This window comes from Carassius carassius, chromosome 11, assembly GCF_963082965.1.
Source record: "Carassius carassius chromosome 11, fCarCar2.1, whole genome shotgun sequence".
In the NCBI taxonomy this organism is placed as follows: domain Eukaryota; kingdom Metazoa; phylum Chordata; class Actinopteri; order Cypriniformes; family Cyprinidae; genus Carassius; species Carassius carassius.
In genome coordinates, this window is record NC_081765.1 from 16,226,505 (window position 1) to 16,244,404 (window position 17,900).

The 17,900-nt window shown below is 39.1% G+C and overlaps 1 protein-coding gene across 2 annotated transcripts in view; it reads right to left on the bottom strand.

Annotated features, from left to right (window-relative positions):
- The window catches only part of LOC132152881 (nebulin-like), a 58,604-nt gene that overhangs the window by 21,154 nt on the left and 19,550 nt on the right, over positions 1-17,900 (bottom strand). For both annotated transcript variants that reach the window (XM_059561820.1, XM_059561819.1), the window contains 60 exons: positions 17,721-17,828; positions 17,321-17,632; positions 16,872-17,075; positions 16,676-16,780; positions 16,461-16,568; positions 16,061-16,372; positions 15,714-15,917; positions 15,505-15,609; positions 15,308-15,415; positions 14,877-15,188; positions 14,584-14,787; positions 14,386-14,490; positions 14,186-14,293; positions 13,767-14,078; positions 13,464-13,667; positions 13,125-13,229; positions 12,852-12,959; positions 12,329-12,640; positions 12,023-12,226; positions 11,776-11,880; positions 11,555-11,662; positions 11,152-11,463; positions 10,857-11,060; positions 10,602-10,706; positions 10,378-10,485; positions 9,885-10,196; positions 9,705-9,809; positions 9,482-9,580; positions 8,749-8,850; positions 8,543-8,650; positions 8,144-8,455; positions 7,907-8,011; positions 7,712-7,816; positions 7,507-7,611; positions 7,307-7,414; positions 7,001-7,111; positions 6,685-6,882; positions 6,502-6,606; positions 6,304-6,408; positions 5,524-5,628; positions 5,330-5,437; positions 5,111-5,224; positions 4,830-5,027; positions 4,578-4,682; positions 4,383-4,487; positions 4,182-4,289; positions 3,988-4,095; positions 3,798-3,905; positions 3,604-3,708; positions 3,405-3,509; positions 3,198-3,296; positions 2,985-3,089; positions 2,778-2,882; positions 2,066-2,170; positions 1,864-1,968; positions 1,667-1,771; positions 1,476-1,580; positions 1,254-1,358; positions 1,042-1,146; positions 114-218 (listed from right to left, as the gene is read on the bottom strand). In XM_059561820.1, the coding sequence (XP_059417803.1) occupies positions 114-218; positions 1,042-1,146; positions 1,254-1,358; positions 1,476-1,580; positions 1,667-1,771; positions 1,864-1,968; positions 2,066-2,170; positions 2,778-2,882; positions 2,985-3,089; positions 3,198-3,296; positions 3,405-3,509; positions 3,604-3,708; positions 3,798-3,905; positions 3,988-4,095; positions 4,182-4,289; positions 4,383-4,487; positions 4,578-4,682; positions 4,830-5,027; positions 5,111-5,224; positions 5,330-5,437; positions 5,524-5,628; positions 6,304-6,408; positions 6,502-6,606; positions 6,685-6,882; positions 7,001-7,111; positions 7,307-7,414; positions 7,507-7,611; positions 7,712-7,816; positions 7,907-8,011; positions 8,144-8,455; positions 8,543-8,650; positions 8,749-8,850; positions 9,482-9,580; positions 9,705-9,809; positions 9,885-10,196; positions 10,378-10,485; positions 10,602-10,706; positions 10,857-11,060; positions 11,152-11,463; positions 11,555-11,662; positions 11,776-11,880; positions 12,023-12,226; positions 12,329-12,640; positions 12,852-12,959; positions 13,125-13,229; positions 13,464-13,667; positions 13,767-14,078; positions 14,186-14,293; positions 14,386-14,490; positions 14,584-14,787; positions 14,877-15,188; positions 15,308-15,415; positions 15,505-15,609; positions 15,714-15,917; positions 16,061-16,372; positions 16,461-16,568; positions 16,676-16,780; positions 16,872-17,075; positions 17,321-17,632; positions 17,721-17,828 (8,775 nt within the window). The remainder of the gene's footprint in view (positions 1-113; positions 219-1,041; positions 1,147-1,253; positions 1,359-1,475; positions 1,581-1,666; positions 1,772-1,863; positions 1,969-2,065; positions 2,171-2,777; positions 2,883-2,984; positions 3,090-3,197; positions 3,297-3,404; positions 3,510-3,603; positions 3,709-3,797; positions 3,906-3,987; positions 4,096-4,181; positions 4,290-4,382; positions 4,488-4,577; positions 4,683-4,829; positions 5,028-5,110; positions 5,225-5,329; positions 5,438-5,523; positions 5,629-6,303; positions 6,409-6,501; positions 6,607-6,684; positions 6,883-7,000; positions 7,112-7,306; positions 7,415-7,506; positions 7,612-7,711; positions 7,817-7,906; positions 8,012-8,143; positions 8,456-8,542; positions 8,651-8,748; positions 8,851-9,481; positions 9,581-9,704; positions 9,810-9,884; positions 10,197-10,377; positions 10,486-10,601; positions 10,707-10,856; positions 11,061-11,151; positions 11,464-11,554; positions 11,663-11,775; positions 11,881-12,022; positions 12,227-12,328; positions 12,641-12,851; positions 12,960-13,124; positions 13,230-13,463; positions 13,668-13,766; positions 14,079-14,185; positions 14,294-14,385; positions 14,491-14,583; positions 14,788-14,876; positions 15,189-15,307; positions 15,416-15,504; positions 15,610-15,713; positions 15,918-16,060; positions 16,373-16,460; positions 16,569-16,675; positions 16,781-16,871; positions 17,076-17,320; positions 17,633-17,720; positions 17,829-17,900) is intronic.

Consider the following 17,900-nt stretch of genomic DNA (forward strand, 5'->3'; position numbering starts at 1 on the left):
ATCAAAAGTAGTAAATGGCTGCATATGATCATTAAAGGTGAAGTTAGGGGTGCATTGATGAAGAGATGAGAATTTAATAGGGTTTGGAGGACTACCAGTGGGCAGATGGTTACCTTGCTCCACATGCCAGAGTTGTACATGGCTACAAGAATTTCAGGACGGCGCAGCTCATTGCATCCGCTCTTGAGTAACTCCTTGGCCTTGAATTTATAGTTTCCCTGTCCATTGAAAAAAAACACAGACACACAAATCATGCCACAATTGAAGACAGAGACGGAAAGAGGCTCCAGGTAGAGATGCTCTACAAAACTGTGTACTCCAGATGAGAGATTAAAAAAAAACCTTATCCCTTAACGCATAACACTACCACCAAATTTTCAGATGAAGCAGTATCTGGAGCACACAGATTTAGTTGAAGCTGTGAGCGGTCCTGTTTAGGTTTTGGAGCACTAGTAGACACCAAAATCAGGGGAGAGAAAGAGACACGATTGAGAGACATTGTAGCCATGCGACAGAGTCATCCAGTGGATCGGAGACGATCTCATGCTCGGGCCCATGTGGCAGGCGATGAACCCGTAGGGAGCAGCTGGAGCTGGTGGCTTTACCTGACTCAGCTTGCTGACCTCCTTAGCCAAGACGTTTCTAGGATCATCTACAACTACGGTGTACTTATCCTTATTCTTCTCATAGCTGGCATGGTAGGACCTCTGCTCAGGATTTCAAAACGAAGTTAAAGACAACTGTCTCGAGAGCAGTGAAGATGAGCACTCATTCAGGGGAGAAAAGTGTCATAACAGGTAAACTCAAAGTTAAATCTTAGTAAAGAAAAAAACATGACATATAAAAGTAACAGACATCAATGTGAGATGGTAATAGGCATGTTGTAAGTTTACCCTTAAAGCTGTACCCATTACAGAGGCAGTGGAAGAGAAACAGGTTATGTAAGCATACATTTTGTATTTATCTTGCAACGCTTACATTGAATTTAACCATTAATATACCAGAGTATTATGAAACAAAGCCATGCTTTCATTGACTTACATCATTGATCAAAAGTGAAGCGTTCTTGACAGCAGCAAAGAATGGTGTGTCACATGTGTACTTGAAGTTGGCCCTGTTCTTCTCGAATGATGCTTTGTAGAGTCTCTGTTATCAAAAACAGATAGAAGAGAGTAGGAGGAGGCTTTGTTATATACCATAGTACAAATGAGCCGAAATGAGTAAAAATTAATAAAATTCTGGTTTCTCATTACATCGCTGTAAAGGGCCTTGTTGTGTTCAGCATGCACCATCGCAGGTGTGTCCCACACATAGCAACCAATGCCCTTGAGCCAGTCAAGATCCTCTTTGTACTTGACCTAAATTGGATAAGAACATGTTAGAGAGGTTAATAAACGGCAATATGAGTTTCTGTCAAAGACTCTGCGAGCTGTCAAGTTGAAGAAACAAGAGGGACGCTTTATAGTTATACTCACGTCACTGATGCAGTTCCTCACAATCTTGCTGTGGAAGAACTCAGGGCGGTCAGGGATAGACTTCCAGGTGCCCAATGTGCTGATGTACTTCTCCCTATATTTGACCTGTAAAAGGAGAAAGTGAGTGAAAGAATTCCTCACTAAACCACATTTATGTTTAAAGCAAACTAAAAGTCTCTTAGTTTACTGACCTCACTGATGTCATCTCTGACCCTCTTGGCACAAAGAATATCCAGGGCGTCCTTGTCAGCGTGGTAGTGTCCTTTAGAGAGCTCAAAGGTCTCCTTGTAGCGTAGCTGGAGAGGAATGATGTAGATTGTTAGAAGGGCTTTTTAATTGATAGTGAACAGGCCAATAAAGGAAGAAATAAAGCATCTGGTTGACTTACATCGCTGGCATTGAGGTAGGCTTTCTTGGAACGAACCAGGATCGGTGTGTCATGGATGGGAGTATACTTGTGCTTCATCTTGTCATACTGCTCCCTGTACTTTTTCTAAAGATGATACAAAAGATGAATTACATGCTTGTCTGCAAACACGTTATTTAGTGGTACAAATATATTAGTGTTGTAAAAAACAAGATCCAATTACCTCACTGTACACCACTTTCATGGAACGGGCGTGATTCAAGATGGGAGTGTGCGCTTCTGGGGTGAAGAAGGCCCTCTCTTTGGATGCCAGATCAATGTACTGAGACTGTGAAGTCACAAAGAAAAGATTGGTAAAAGACAGGTAAAGGCTGAAATACCCTACACAACTTAAAAATCTGAACAGATTTTAAAACACTAGGCATCATACGTACACTTTTCAACTTTGTAAATGGTTAAGAGAAAAAACTGGGCATCAATCACTAAACGAATAAGAATCACAATACCAGACTTTGAAGTCGTTCTGAACACAACAAACTGGTTTTGAGCTTCTAAAACCAGCTCAAAATATCAAGTATGTTTGATATCCTCAGACTGGATGAAATCATAGTCTAAAGTTAAAAAATGAGTCTGTGCCCATTATACACTAAGCAATTTTCTTTGAAATCTGTCAATTATGACAGCCATCTGTAGCGGACCCGTCAAGGTCTGTGCAAAAGTCATGTAGTGTATTCCAACCAGATGTTTTCTTCAATCAATGTTTTGGATATCTTTGAGTGGAAACCGCTTTTGTCAGTTATATCAGTGAGGGTCATACTGTCATTTGTAAAACCTGACCCATTTAATTCTGAGCACTGAGCATGATCTCTTAACTTGATGCATTACAACAAGTCATTATGTAGATTTAATTAGGTTTAGGGATAAAAGTGATTTACCTTGTTGGTCAGACTCTGTGCCCACTTGGCTCTCTTAATTTCCAGGCCATCCACAGTAGTAGAACATTTTGTCTTTTCCTTATTGCCCTCAGCTCGGTACACAATCTGTGGATAGAAACAGATGAAGAGACATTTAAGAATGTGGACAGGCTTTAAAACAGTCTAAAAGTGAGAAGTCAGGCCTGAGGCTGATATAAAATCACTCACATTACTCATGTGGGTCTTGAGTTCAGTCACACGCTTGTACTCTGGTGTGTCCAGGACTACACTGAAGTTGGAATAGTTCTTCTTGGCATCAATGTCATATGATTTCTAGCAAATAGGTTTTAAAAAAAAATCTTGATTAGTACAAAAAATAATCAAAATGAAGCATAATGAGTGAAACATGACATGCATGATAATAAGTGAATGAATAATTACTCTAAACTTGGTGATCTCACGGATTCGGACCAACTCAGGGGAGTCCACCATAAAGCAGCCAAGACCTCTCAGCCAGTGCAGATCCTCTTTATACTTCAGCTGCAGAAGATATAAACACAGTTAACATACCTGCAAATGTCAAGGTAGGAAATACATTGCTTGCAGTACGCCGTAGTAGATTTAGGTGCATATATGAGGGACACCTACATCACTGTTGATCTCGTTGACATGAAAGCAGTGCATCAGCTCTGGGGTGATGGGCATGGACAGAAGCGTTCCTCTGCTGTTGAAGTACTTCTCCTTATAGCACAGCTGTAGGTGGAAAAGAACCATTATTAGAGCATTTAATCATGTTGGAATAACATGCGAGACAGAACTCATGTATTCATAATAAAGACATACTTACATCACTGATTGCTTGTTGGGTGGCTTTAACCTGTCGGATCTCAGGTGTGTCATACTCGGAGTGGATCTTGTCCTTTTCCTTCTCATATTTCTCACGATACAGTCGCTATGACAAAAGGAAACCTTTGTTAAAATCCTCTTTTGTGACAAAGTTTACATTTCCAGAGTAAAACTTTATATTTATCTTGCACTTACTTGGTTGGTGACCTTGTTAGCTTTCCTGATGGTGACAAAGTTTACACCTTCAGGATCTAATTTGTAGTTCCTGGCTTTCATCAGCTCATAGGCTTCCTTGTACTTCATCTACAGACATTGGAACAAAAGATAAGATGTATTCATAACATTAAATCGCTTTTTTATTTTGAAAATGGAGGTGTTCTCGTACATTGCTGGTGATTATACTGTTGGCCTTGGCCTGTTTGTTTAGGGGAGTGTCATAGGGCAGAGTATAACCGGTGGGCATAATTATCTTATTGGCCTCTTTGTAGAAGTTCTGAAAGAAATAAAGAAAGTGATATGAAGCATGCATCAATGGAGAGATCAGCACACATTTTTATGTATTGGTAAGAGGCATCATACATCACTCTGGATGTAGTTAGCTTGACGGGCCCTTTCAGTATCGACGGTCACAGCAGGAGCGGTGTTTTTACCCATGACATTTGTGGTGTAGTCATGACGGTAGTTAAGCTGTAGACAGGAAGTATAAGAGTTAGAAGGTTCTGCTTTAATTAAATTGAAGGCACTTTAATGTATGTTGATACGTGGTTTTTTAGGAGATACCTCGCTCAAGTTCTTAGCGCTCTGCTTGCATGTTTCATAGACAGGAGTGTCCGTGACCACAGTGTAGTCCTTTAAGTGCTCGATTCCCTTAGCTCTGTAAAGATTCTGAAAGAGAACAGCACATAGGAGAAGACGGCAACATTTGAGCTGATGGAAAAGGAGGGGTAAACTGAAAGAAAATGAAATGAAACTTACTTCGCTCTGCAGTTTCATAGATTGCTTACAACGAAGAATCTCAGGAGTGTCCCAAGCATAGCAGCCAATACCCTTAATCCAGCTGAGGTCATCTTTGTAGAAGATCTGAAATTAGATCAATGTGAAGGTTGGCTTCAAAAAGACCCCAAGCCAGTTCAAAATTTCATTTAAACCAGTGGAACCTAACTTGCATTTGCATATTACAGTACATGAAAATATGAAACATTTTTTGATGTACAGGTTATAACTCACGTCGCTCAGTTGCTCGTTGACCTTCCGGGCGTGCACGTACACCTGCATGTCAGGGAGGCAGATCCACTGGTGCAGATATTTACGGTAGTCAACCCCACTGACAATCTTCTGGGTACTGCGTGCGGATACAATGTCAAGCATGTCGGGAGGTACATGGACCTTTGCCTTGGTCTTCTCATATTTGTCTTTGTACAGGCGCTAATGGAAAAAGCATACAAAGGTTTAATTATTTAGATTTTTAGTAAATTACGAAACTGAACCTCAGCTGATGCTTTACTCACATCCAGAACCAGTTTTCCAGCTTTGATACATCTTGCAGTAGCAGGGTCATCCTCAAGACTCTTAGGCAAGCTGTAGAGGGTCTTGAACTTCTCATAATCTTCCTTGTATTTTTTCTATAAAATCAAACAAAGATTTAATGTTTGTATGTTTTGGACATTCAGATAGTTCTCTTTCTATGAAGGCATTCTATGAAAGTAAGAACTGGAGAAGGGACTCACGTTACTCAGGATGACCTTCTGTTGTTTGGCATGGACTAAGGCATGGGAATCGTGAGGGATGTTGTAGCTCTTGGCCTTGATCTTGTCCCAAGCCGCAGAATAGGCTTTCTGAATGTACACAAAGATATTACAGAAACTGGGACAACAAATAAAATCAGTAACTCAGCATTTCAGAGCTTTTCCTGTAGGCTTACAGTGCTGTAGATCTCCTTCAGGTTAAAGCATCTTGCGTAGTCACAGGTGTCCAGAACAGTGGTATAAATGTGTTTCTCCTTATGATATGCCTCTCTGTAGTTCAGCTGTGGATAAAACATAAAATATGCACCATGGTACCAAGTAACCTCAAAAATAATGTGCTCTTTATAATACTCACATACTAAGTAAGCAATTAAAGGGGCTGTAAGTAGGAATTACTCTCATCTAGTGGTGAAATTGTATTTTGCATTCAAACTAATTTTGCTCTCCAGCGCCTCGCTTTTTCAAATGCACGTTGCATCTACGGTAGGTGATATGTACCAAAAAGCTTTGACAGGAGGTCTTCTAATAGCACTTCGTTTTGGCGATGATGTTTTCTTCTCTTGTGGCGCGGCATATGTATTGTCCATAATAAGAATGCAATCCAGACCTTTAAACTTGCCGGTGCAGTTTCAAGCGCCTCTCACTGCTCTGCACCTGCGTTTCTGGCTCTGACCGAAAACGCGTTGTGGAAACGCGTTGGCTTAGTACTTTTTGTCCCTCTCTGCTATTATAGTTTTGCAAGATGGCGGAACTACATGGAAGCCTCCGTCGACCTACCCGTCCCATGTATATAAAGATAATAAATTCTTCATTTACGAGGATTAGTTTAAACATTGGCATAGGTATTTGTACACCATTGAGGGCATATTTATGAATAAAAATATTGATTTTAGATAATAAAATACCTAAAAAGTTACTTATTGTCCCTTTAAATGTAGATTAATGGGATTACTAACCTCACTGGCCCAAGTGTGTCCCAGGACAGCAGTCACATATACAGGTGTGTCTGTCACAATGGAGTAATTGTTCCACTCCTTTTTGCCTTCTGCCTTATACTTAATCTGTTTGGAAACAAACATTTGTCCTTCAAACAGCTGAAAACATAATGTCTCTTCTTTGTCAACGGCTAGATGAGACTAAAAAATTTTACTTACATCACTCTGCAGCTCGTATGACTTCTTGGCACGCACAATCTCAGGAGTGTCCCAGGCGTAACAGCCAACACCCTTCATCCAGTTCAGGTCATCTCTGTAGAACACCTGTCAGGGAGAAATTAGTCAAATGAAGCCATCCAGCAAACCCAATCCAGTCTAAATATCACTGCAATAATAACCTACATCACTTAAGATCTCATTGGCCTTGCGTGCACGGATGGCATCGTTCTGATCAGGGTGGCATGTCCACTGGTGCAGATATGAACGGTATAGGACATCACTCAGGATTTCCTGACATTTCTTGGCAACCACATGGCTGATCATATCAGAAGGAATGTGGAGCTTAGTTTTGGTTTCATTGTACGATTTGTGGTAGTCTCTCTGTTGGACAGATCAAAAAAGTCTGGTTAACGAGGAATTCAAATATAAATGTTACCAAGTGAATATCAAAGAACAGCGACCTTAGAACTCAGGCATAGTAATAATAAAAACAACTCACCAGATTTTTCATTTTCTCCATTTGGCCAGAGCGAACCACCTCAGGGAAGTCAGCCAGTGTTGAAGCCATGTAGTGGCCTTTGGATTTCTCATGACTATCAAGGTACTTACACTGCAGTATTTCAATACAAGAAACAATTAACAATTGTTTACAGCACTTCTAAATCAGTATTTGAAGCCAAAAAAAAACCATGGGTACCATATTAAAAAGACTTTATTAAACATATGTGGTACTGCCCTGTCACTGATCTGTGGCAAAACTTAAAGGGTATATTCCATTTAATTTTTATTCATTTTTGATCCTTACATTACTGATCGTGTCTCTGGTCCTCTTGGCTTGTTGTACTGGTATATATTCATGGTTCAGCTGGTAGCCAGTGGCTTTGCTCTCATCCCAGCTGACTTTGTACAATTTCTAGAGTAACAAAAACAAAACATTCCGAATGTAATGCATCACATAAATAAAATGCAAATATATACAAATAAGTCTGGAATATGCATTGTTACCTCACTGATCATCTTTGCAACATCTCTAGAGTGAGCCAGCTGTGGTGTATCATCAGATCCAATGTAGTGGCCCTTCTCCAGGTTAAATGATTCCTTGTACTTCAGCTGAGTAACAACAGAAAGATTGGCGTGGTAGATAAGTTAACCTCTCCGAGAAAATTTTTCACTATGATGATGAAATTGCCCAAATCTGAGACACACTTACATCACTGAGGTTAAAGGCGTTAACCTTGGCAAGAACAACCTCAGGCCGATCCACAATGTGGGTAAATTTGCTAAAGTTTTCCTTAGCATCCTTCTTGTAATGTCTCTGCGTGGGGAAAATAAACAGGCATTGTTATAAACAGAGGTTTGCGTTTTAAATGAGACTTTGTGCAAAAAACTGTTTGGTCAAACTTACATCATTCAGAATCTCTTGGGCTTTTCGGACTTTGACATGATCCACACAATCAGCGGCCACCCATCCACAACCACGTAACCATTCCAGATCTGCTTTGTAGACATTCTGGAGGGAAAGTATTTTTATAGTATTATAAAAAAGATTTTTTTACTTAAAACAAAACTTTACTCTCATACTCCTATTTTAATGAACAAGAAAAAATATTTTGATTTAAAAACCTTTTCACCCATTACTTACGTCACTGGCTAAGTCATATGCTTTACGGGCCTGAATGACGTCATTTTGATCAGGCAAGCATGTCCACTGGTGCAAGCGAGTTCTGTAGTTGTCATCATTGACTTGGATCTGGCATTTCTTAGCATGTTCAAATGACAGCATGTCCACTGGGAGGTTGAATTTGGTCTTGGACTTGTTGAAGTCTTTCTTGTAGAGGGCATCACTAGCAATCCTAGCTGAGTTCAAGGCCAGCATGAGCAGAGGATCATCCTGGACACTGAGGGCTCCAATGTGATGACCAACTTGCTTACGGTAGCCCTCTTTGTACTTGTACTGGAAAAAAAAGAAGATAATTTATTTGTGTGCATGATTAAAATTAAGGTGAAATGGTTTTATGTATAGCTTTATTTATTTACTTACATTACTCTGTACTTTTGTGGTCTGAATGCATTGTTTAATCGGAACCGCATCTCCGGGCATGAAGTATGATGTGGACTTGGTCTTGTCCCAGCTTTTGGTGTATAAATGCTATGAGTGATGTTTAAAATGACATTTTTGTTACTACACTTCATTACTAAGCAATCATTACAGACAGAATTTATTTCTCAAAAAGAAAAATGCATTACCGGGTGGTACATTTTGGCCACTTCCCTGGCTGTAGCCAAAACTGGAGAGTCTGTCAACGTGTATTTAATCTTGTCCTGGTGCCAGGCCTCACGATACTTAGCCTGAGAACAAAAAAGAGATATTTAGAGAACAGTCGCATCTGAAAACCACGTGTGAAACTAATGTCTTGGGCATGACAGCATTTCAGTGGAGAGAACATGATTTATATGCATATACTGTAATAGTTCTGAGTAACTATGACAAAACAATACTTATTTCACTCACTTTTATTTTTCCATCTTTAAAATAAACTTTTATTTCTTTAATCAGTTTTATTTCTTTTAGTTTTTTTTATTTTCTTATTAATTTTTATACTCAAACTCTTGCTCTATTTTGTATATATTATTCAAATTGTAAATAAAATATTTGTATATTATGTTGAAATGTTTAGACAAATTAATAAAGTATTTAAATGTACATTTATTCACTTAGACTATGTTTTTTTCCAAAGCAGCTTACAACAGAGAAACATATGCAATTATCACAGACCTAATAATTAGGTAACAAAGTTCTTGGTTTAAGGTTGTATTTATTCACATGTTTGAAGTGTGCCCTGAATATTTCACACTATCCATTCAATATTAAGAAGAAAATTGAATAATAAGGCTTATAAATTGAAGTTATAATTTTTTTACATATAGGAAAATAATAAAAAAATAACATTATACATATAATATGTGTTTTACTACTTACCTCATTGAGCACATCAGCAGCATTTTTGGAGCACACAAAGTCAACTCTTTCAATGGGTGTTGTATATTTCTGCTCATCCAGTTTCACACGGTAGCCTCTCTGAATCAGACAAAAAAAAACAAAAAAAAACACAGCAATTCATTACCTTCTCTACTGCATAATTTGAAAAGAAACTCACTGGTAGAAATAATTACAGTATACAGTATAGTGCCCAAGGACTTACATCAGCCAGAATCTTTTGGGCATTCCTCACTTTGACAACTTCAACAGACTCATGGGGAATCCATCCACATCCCCTGAGCCACTCCAGGTCAGCCTTGTACACAGCCTAAACATCAAAAATGAAACAAAGTATAACACTGTGCTTTAAAGATTTTTTAAACACAATCAAAGCTCAACTTACATCACTGCGCAGATCGTAGACCTTCCTGGCCTGGACAACATCATTGGAGTCGGGCAGGCAGGTCCAGTTGTGCAGGTAGGTTCTGTAGTTGGCATCATTGACCTGGATCTGACATTTCTTGGCCAGCTCAAGAGACAGCAGGTCCACTGGGAGGTGGAACTTGGTCTTGGACTTGTTGAAGTCTTTCTTGTAGAGAGCATCACTAGCAATCTTAGCTGAGTTCAAGGCCAGCATGATCAGAGGATCATCCTGGATGCTGCGGGCTCCAATGTGATGACCAACTTGCTTACGATAACCAGTCTTGTACTTGTACTGTATTTGAAAGATGATCGGATCAGTTGTAAGCAATCGTATTTATATTACTCTTAAATAACAGAAAGGGGATATAAAAGACAAAATTTGAGATACTTCTCAATATAGATATTTCTCAATATAAAAATACTACCAAATTCAGAAAACAGACAGAAAAAAACATGTCTTTGTGATGTCTTACGTCACTGGCTATTTCTCTGGAGGCTTTAGCCTTGATCACAGACACGGCATCCTCTTTGATTTGGTAACCCTTTGCTTTCGTAGCATCCCAGTCTTTGGTATACATTTTCTGCAACAGGACAAAAGAAAATGGAATTTCAGAACAATAATTTATAAGCATAATACGCTCAAAAAGCAGAGTTCATTTTAGTTACACTCAGCAGTCCTGCATGTGAATTTGCTTACATTGCTGACGGCAATGGCATTGGCTCTGGACAACTCAATGGCAGGTGTATCTGGCATAATGTGGATAGATGTCTTATCGTTTTCCCATGCTTCTCTGTATTTCCTCTGAAAACAAAGTAATTCAAATAAAAAAAGTTAAATGCCTTTTTTGCCACACAAAGATGAAAAAACTGAAAAACAACACATCTGTTACTTTCTTTCAGCACATTCATTATCAAAGGCATTTTTAAAGGCAACTAAAGAAAATAATCTTACATCGCTGAGGATGTCAGCATTTTGCTTGGCTAGAACAATAGCAGGCAGGTCCATAGCACTTGTGAACTTGACAGTGCTGGGGGGCTGACGGTACAGTTTCTCATTAAGGATAGCCTGAGCATTCTTGGCTTTGAGCACGTCAATAGATCCTTGCGGCATCCAGCCACATCCACGGATCCACTCAAGATCAGCTTTGTATACAGCCTAGTTTGAAAGTTTACAACAATGTAGTTAATGTAGCAATATAACAAACCACTGTAAACAGCACAGCGTGTGAAGCGAAGCATATACGTACATCACTTCGCAGATCGTAGACCTTCCTGGCCTGAACGACGTCATTGGAGTCGGGCAGGCAGGTCCAGTTGTGCAGGTAGGTTCTGTAGTTGGCATCATTGACCTGGATCTGACATTTCTTGGCCAATTCAAGAGACAGCAGATCCACTGGGAGGTTGTATTTGGTCTTGGATTTGTTGAAATCTTTCTTGTACAGAAGATCACTAGCAATCTTGCCTGAGTTAAAGGCCAGCATGATCAAGGGATCATCATGGATGCTACGGGCTCCAATGTGGTGCCCTTGCTGCTTCCTGTATCCAGCTTTGTACTTGTACTGGAAGGTTTAAATAGGTAAAAGAAATTTGAGCACTATCATTTAACATTATGTTTTTAATGTGTTAGATGAGATACACAGTAAGACTTACATCACTAATGATGTCTCTGGAGGCCTTGGCAGATTTCACTGCGACAGCATCCTTAGGCAGGAGGTAGCCCTTCTTAAGGCTGTTCTCATAGTCTTGACGGTAATATTTCTGCAAAGAACATTATAAAGCGACTCACACTGATTTAACGTGATTTAAAACTATACCAGTGTGCATGTATTTGTGATTTAATGGTCACTACAAAACAGAGCTGCTGTACTTACAATGCTTGTGTTGAGTTTGTTTTGTTTTCCAAGAATGATCTCAGGGGTGTCTGGCATGACATGGATTTGGATCTTTTCTTTATTCCAGGCATCTACATATGCATTCTGCAATGCAATAATAATGAAGACAAAAAGTTAGATACGTTCACCTATGGTGTACAAATCTCAGCCTGCAACAGTGATTTAAAAATGCAATTTAATTTTACTATTTTACACAGATTAGTTAAATTGTCTAGGAAAATAATACCTTGTCCATGACCTTGGCATTAGCCTGGGCAAGAGCAAAAGGCATGGCATCTGTCTTGCTTGTATACTTGAAATTGCTTGGATGCTGTCGGTACTTCCTTTCACTCAGAATCTCAGCAGCCTTTTTAGCCTTCTCTACATCGACTGAGCCTATCGGAACCCATCCTGTACCTCTGATCCATTCCATATCAGCCTTATACACAGCCTGATGGTAGAAAATACATGAGAAATGGTAAAAAGACAATGCTGGTAGTATACAATAGGTCTATTTATACCGGTTACAAATTAAAATTCCGAAAAAACTCACATCACTTTGAAGATCGTAGACCTTCCTGGCCTGGACAACATCATTGGAGTCGGGCAGGCAGGTCCAGTTGTGCAGGTAGGTTCTGTAGTTGGCATCATTGACCTGGATCTGACATTTCTTGGCCAGCTCAAGAGACAGCAGGTCCACTGGGAGGTGAAACTTGGTCTTGGACTTGTTGAAATCTTTCTTGTAGAGAGCATCACTGGCAATCTTGGCTGAGTTCAAGGCCAGCACGAGCAGAGGATCATCCTGGATGCTGCGGGCTCCAATGTGATGACCAACTTGCTTACGATAACCTGTCTTGTACTTGTACTGTGAAAAGTCCATTTAAACATATATTACATTCAAGTAAGTACACAGTAATTGCATGCTGGGTCCAATAAGAAAGAAAAACATACATAACTAGCAATGGCACATAATGCCTTAACTTTAAAGATGGCTCCTATTTATATTTATGTGACAGGACAACAAAAAAGAAAATGTATCAATCAGCTAAGCAAATGTTAAAAAGGTATACACTTACATCACTAATAATATCTCTGGATGCTTTAGCAGCTTTGATGGCAACAGCATCAGTTTTGAGGTCATAGCCTTTCCGGAAGATGTCCTCAACTGCTTGTCTGTACAGTTTCTGAAAGCAACATTTTTATTATTTTTTTTTTTTTTTTTTTGAGTAATACAATGAATAGGACTAATTTTGGAAATCAAACGGAATGCATGAATTTGAGATGTTATTTGAACTATTAAAACAAATATATAATGAAGAAAGAAAAATCATTTAAGAAGTGATACCTACCCTACTATTGTTCATTGCATTAGCACTTGAGAGGACAATCTCTGGGGTATCAGGAGGAATATGGATCTTGATCTTGTCACGCTCCCATGCTGCATGATACTGATGCTAAAATGGGAAAAAAAGATTCGTTTTTAGTGACAAATGTATTGCTGTGAGAGATGTTATGGTGGAAATTAAAATATCCTGCAGTAAATAAAAAAATTAATGAATAATTAATACACACTAATATATATTAAACTTTATGTTCTAATTGATATATTGCCTAAATTGCTCTCCAGAGAATTTTGTTGACATGGTTTATTTGGATTCCATACATATGACTTTTTTTATTCTACTAACCTGATCCATAACTTGTGCATTTGCCTTGGCAAGCACCAATGGCATGGACTGCATGTCTTGTGAAAATTTAAATGTGTCTGGTTTCTGTCTGTAGAGTCGCTCACTGAGAATCTCAGCTGCTTTCTTTGCTTTCAGGACATCAAGCGAGCCAATCGGGACCCATCCTACACCAGTCATAAACTCCATGTCTGCTTTGTACACAGCCTGAGGTGGAGACAAAATGTGACTTTGCAGAACTAAACACTTCATATTTAATTGAAAACTATCTGACATTTGAATAACATTTTAGTTTGACAAACGTACATCGCTACGGAGGTCATAGACTTTTCTGGCCTGGACAACATCATTGGAGTCGGGCAGGCAGGTCCAGTTGTGCAGGTAGGTTCTGTAGTTGGCATCATTGACCTGGATCTGACATTTCTTGGCCAACTCAAGAGTCAGCATGTCCACTGGGAGGTGGAATTTGGTCTTGGACTTGTTGAAGTCTTTCTTGTAGAGAGCATCACTGGCAATCTTAGCTGAGTTCAAGGCCAGCATGATCAGAGGATCATCCTGGATGCTGCGGGCTCCAATGTGATGACCAACTTGCTTACGATAACCAGTCTTGTACTTGTACTAAAAAGATTAGTAATGTAATTATATACCATCTTTACATTTGCTTAGAAGTTAATTATTCACAGTAAAGTGTGTTTGACAAAAAATATTTTCTAATAGGTACTCACGTCACTGATGATATCCCTGGATGCCTTCGCTGCTTTGATAGCAACAGCATCACTGCGCAAATCATAGCCCTTTTTCTTAGATTCTTCGTTGGCAAGTTTATATCTTTTCTAAAATTGGAAAATATTTTACAGAGTGTCATTACTACAGGTTTAAAAACTTTTTATGTGAAAAAATGTAAATTTTTAAGACATATACATACCTCACTGTAATTCATATTGTTCTGCTTTGCCAACAGAACGTCCATACAGTCAGGCATAACATGGATTTTGGTTTTATCGTTGTCCCAGGCTTCAGTGTAAAGTTTCTATAAGAGTTACATTAAATGAGATGTCAGACATTTTACTTTTAAGCTATTTGTTAGGGTTCTTGTTTTGAGAAACCTACTGAGTAGATTTACCTTATTAATAACAGTAGCATTATTTTTAGCTAAAACTACTGGCATGTCTTCAGTTGTAAGTGTGAACTTGAAGTTGCTTGGATGTTGGCGGTACTTCCTTTCACTCAGGATTTCGCCAGCCTTTTTCACTTTCTCAACATCAATTGAACCAATGGGAACCCATCCGATTCCTTGAAGCCATTTCAGATCAGCCTTGTACACAGCCTAAATGGTCATGCAAAGAAAGAATGTAAAATTTTGCATGACTAAAAAGAAATGTCAATAAAAGTCAAGAGCACTTTCATCAGACTTACGTCACTCTGGAGGTCATAGACTTGTCTGGCGTGGACAACATCATTGGAGTCGGGCAGGCAGGTCCAGTTGTGCAGGTAGGTCCTGTAGTTGGCATCATTGACCTGGATCTGGTTCTTCTTGGCCAACTCAAAAGATATCATGTCCACTGGGAGGTTGAACTTGGTCTTGGACTTGTTGAAGTCTTTCTTGTAGAGAGCATCACTAGCAATCCTAGCTGAGTTCAAGGCCAGCATGAGCAGAGGATCATCCTGGACACTGAGTGCTCCAATGTGATGACCAACTTGCTTACGATAACCAGCCTTGTACTTGTACTACAGTTGAAGAATTAAAGAACAGTAAAAATAATAAAAAATCTAAATAAACATTTTTACACATTCTGGACCATAAACTATAAGACTAAGTAAGAAGAACAAAGGAAAAGAGCGCTCACATCACTGATGATATCCCTAGAGGCTTTAGCTGCTTTTATAGAAATGGCATCACCACGCATGTCATAGCCTTTCTTTTTGGCCTCCTCATTGGCAAGCGTATATTGTTTCTGGAATAGGATTAGGTAGAAATGGAAATATGAGGAAAATCAAACATAACTTCCCATCTTCAAGTCGAGACACTAAATGAATGACTCACCACACTGTAGTTAATTTTGTTATGTTTAGCAAGCACAATCTCCATTGTATCTGGCATGACATGGATCTTGGTCTTATCATTTTCCCAAGCTTCCACATAGCTTTTCTGTAGTTAAAGGAAAAATAAAAAACAAAACATAAATGCAAAGTATCTTTACATATTACATTGGAAATTAGAAGAAAACTATGCTGCTGATCAAAGCAGGCTACCTTGTTCATAATGCTTGCATTGTTTTTGGCCAAAACCAGAGGCATGTCTTCAGTTGTGCAAGTGAAATTAAAGTTACTTGGGTGCTGACGGTACTTCCTTTCACTCAGGATTTCTCCAGCCTTTTTCACTTTCTCAACATCAATCGAGCCAATGGGAACCCATCCGAGACCTTGAAGCCATTTTAAATCAGCTTTGTATACCGCCTGAGAACAAACATGGCATAAAAATTAGCATTAAGTAGTGATACAATATTCTTCCATAAACTGGGTATTTGAAAATCTCTGATAATTTGAGAATCTTACTTATCAAATCATGAATGTGCCATGTTTAAACGTTGCATACTTACGTCACTCTGGAGGTCATAGACTTGTCTGGCCTGCACAACATCATTGGAGTCGGGCAGGCAGGTCCAGTTGTGCAGGTAGGTTCTGTAGTTGGCATCATTAACCTGGATCTGACATTTCTTGGCCAGTTCAAGTGTCAACATGTCCACTGGGAGGTGGAACTTGGTCTTGGACTTGTTGAAGTCTTTCTTGTAGAGAGCGTCACTAGCAATCTTAGCTGAGTTCAAGGCCAGCATAAGCAGAGGATCATCCTGGATGCTGCGGGCTCCAATGTGATGACCAACTTGCTTACGATAACCAGTCTTGTACTTGTACTGTTTAAAAGAATGAGCGGTTTAAGGCATGACTTAGTTCTATGGAATGTTTTATTCACTTTTAGATGCTATAATTCAATGTACTCACATCACTGGCGATATCCCTGGAGGCCTTGGCTGCTTTGATGGGGATGGCATCATTTCGCATGTCATAGCCCTTCTTTTTAGCTTCCTCATTTGCAAGCTTGTATAATTTCTTAGAAAACATTCATTAAAACAGTTATTTTATGAAAAAAAAAAATTATTATTAATCAAGAACATCCATTATGCATCACAAAGAGGCCAATGTTGTGTCATACTTACCAGACTGTAGTTGGCCTTGTTTTGTTTTGCGAGTACAATGTCCATAGCATCTGGCATTATATGGATCTTTGACTTGTCTTTGTTCCATGCATCAACATATTGTTGCTGTCAAATAAGAGTATGAAATTAAAGATATCAACAAAACATTTAACATACACACATAAACTGCCTAAAATAAAATCAGTTCAGTAGTTACCTTGTTCATGACATCATTGTTGGCTTTAGCCAAGGCCATTGGCATATCTTCAGTTGTCATGGTATATTTGAAGTTGCTTGGGTGTTGGCGGTACTTCCTTTCACTCAGAATTTCTCCAGCCTTTTTCACTTTCTCAACATCAATTGAACCAATGGGAACCCATCCAAGACCTTGAAGCCATTTCAGATCAGCCTTGTAAACAGCCTAAGAGCAGACACATAAATGGAAAGAATACCTGTTAGTGACTCCATATAGTTTATTCATCAGTATCAGTATCTGTAGATTTATTTATTTTTCAACATAAAGAAGACAACAGATACCAACAAAATTTCTTGGCTCTTTCCAATACAAACTAGATACAAACTAAAGTATAAAACAGAAAATCAATTCCATGAAGATCCAGAAATGGATAAATGATTATCGCTTAACAGAAGCTGGATATTACATACGTCACTCTGGAGGTCATAGACTTGTCTGGCTTGGACAACATCATTGGAGTCGGGCAGGCAGGTCCAGTTGTGCAGGTAGGTTCTGTAGTTGGCATCATTGACCTGGATCTGACATTTCTTGGCCAGCTCAAGAGACAGCAGGTCCACTGGGAGGTGGAACTTGGTCTTGGACTTGTTGAAGTCTTTCTTGTAGAGAGCATCACTAGCAATCTTAGCTGAGTTCAAGGCCAGCATGAGCAGAGGATCATCCTGGATGCTGCGGGCTCCAATGTGATGACCAACTTGCTTACGATAACCAGTCTTGTACTTGTACTGCAAAGAAAGAAAATGTCCTTAGTGTAGCAAATGAAAGCATATGTTCAATGTGTCACATATTGCCTTATGAGTTTGTTATACTTACGTCACTAGCAATGTCCCTGGAGGCTTTGGCTGCGATGATGGGTATGGCATCATTGCGCAAATCATAACCCTTTTTCTTGGCCATTTCATTGGCAAGTTTATATTGATTCTGCAGAGCAAATGAGACAAAATATTTGAACAAACTTGAAAACATATAATTTATCTTTTGTTGTCATAAAAC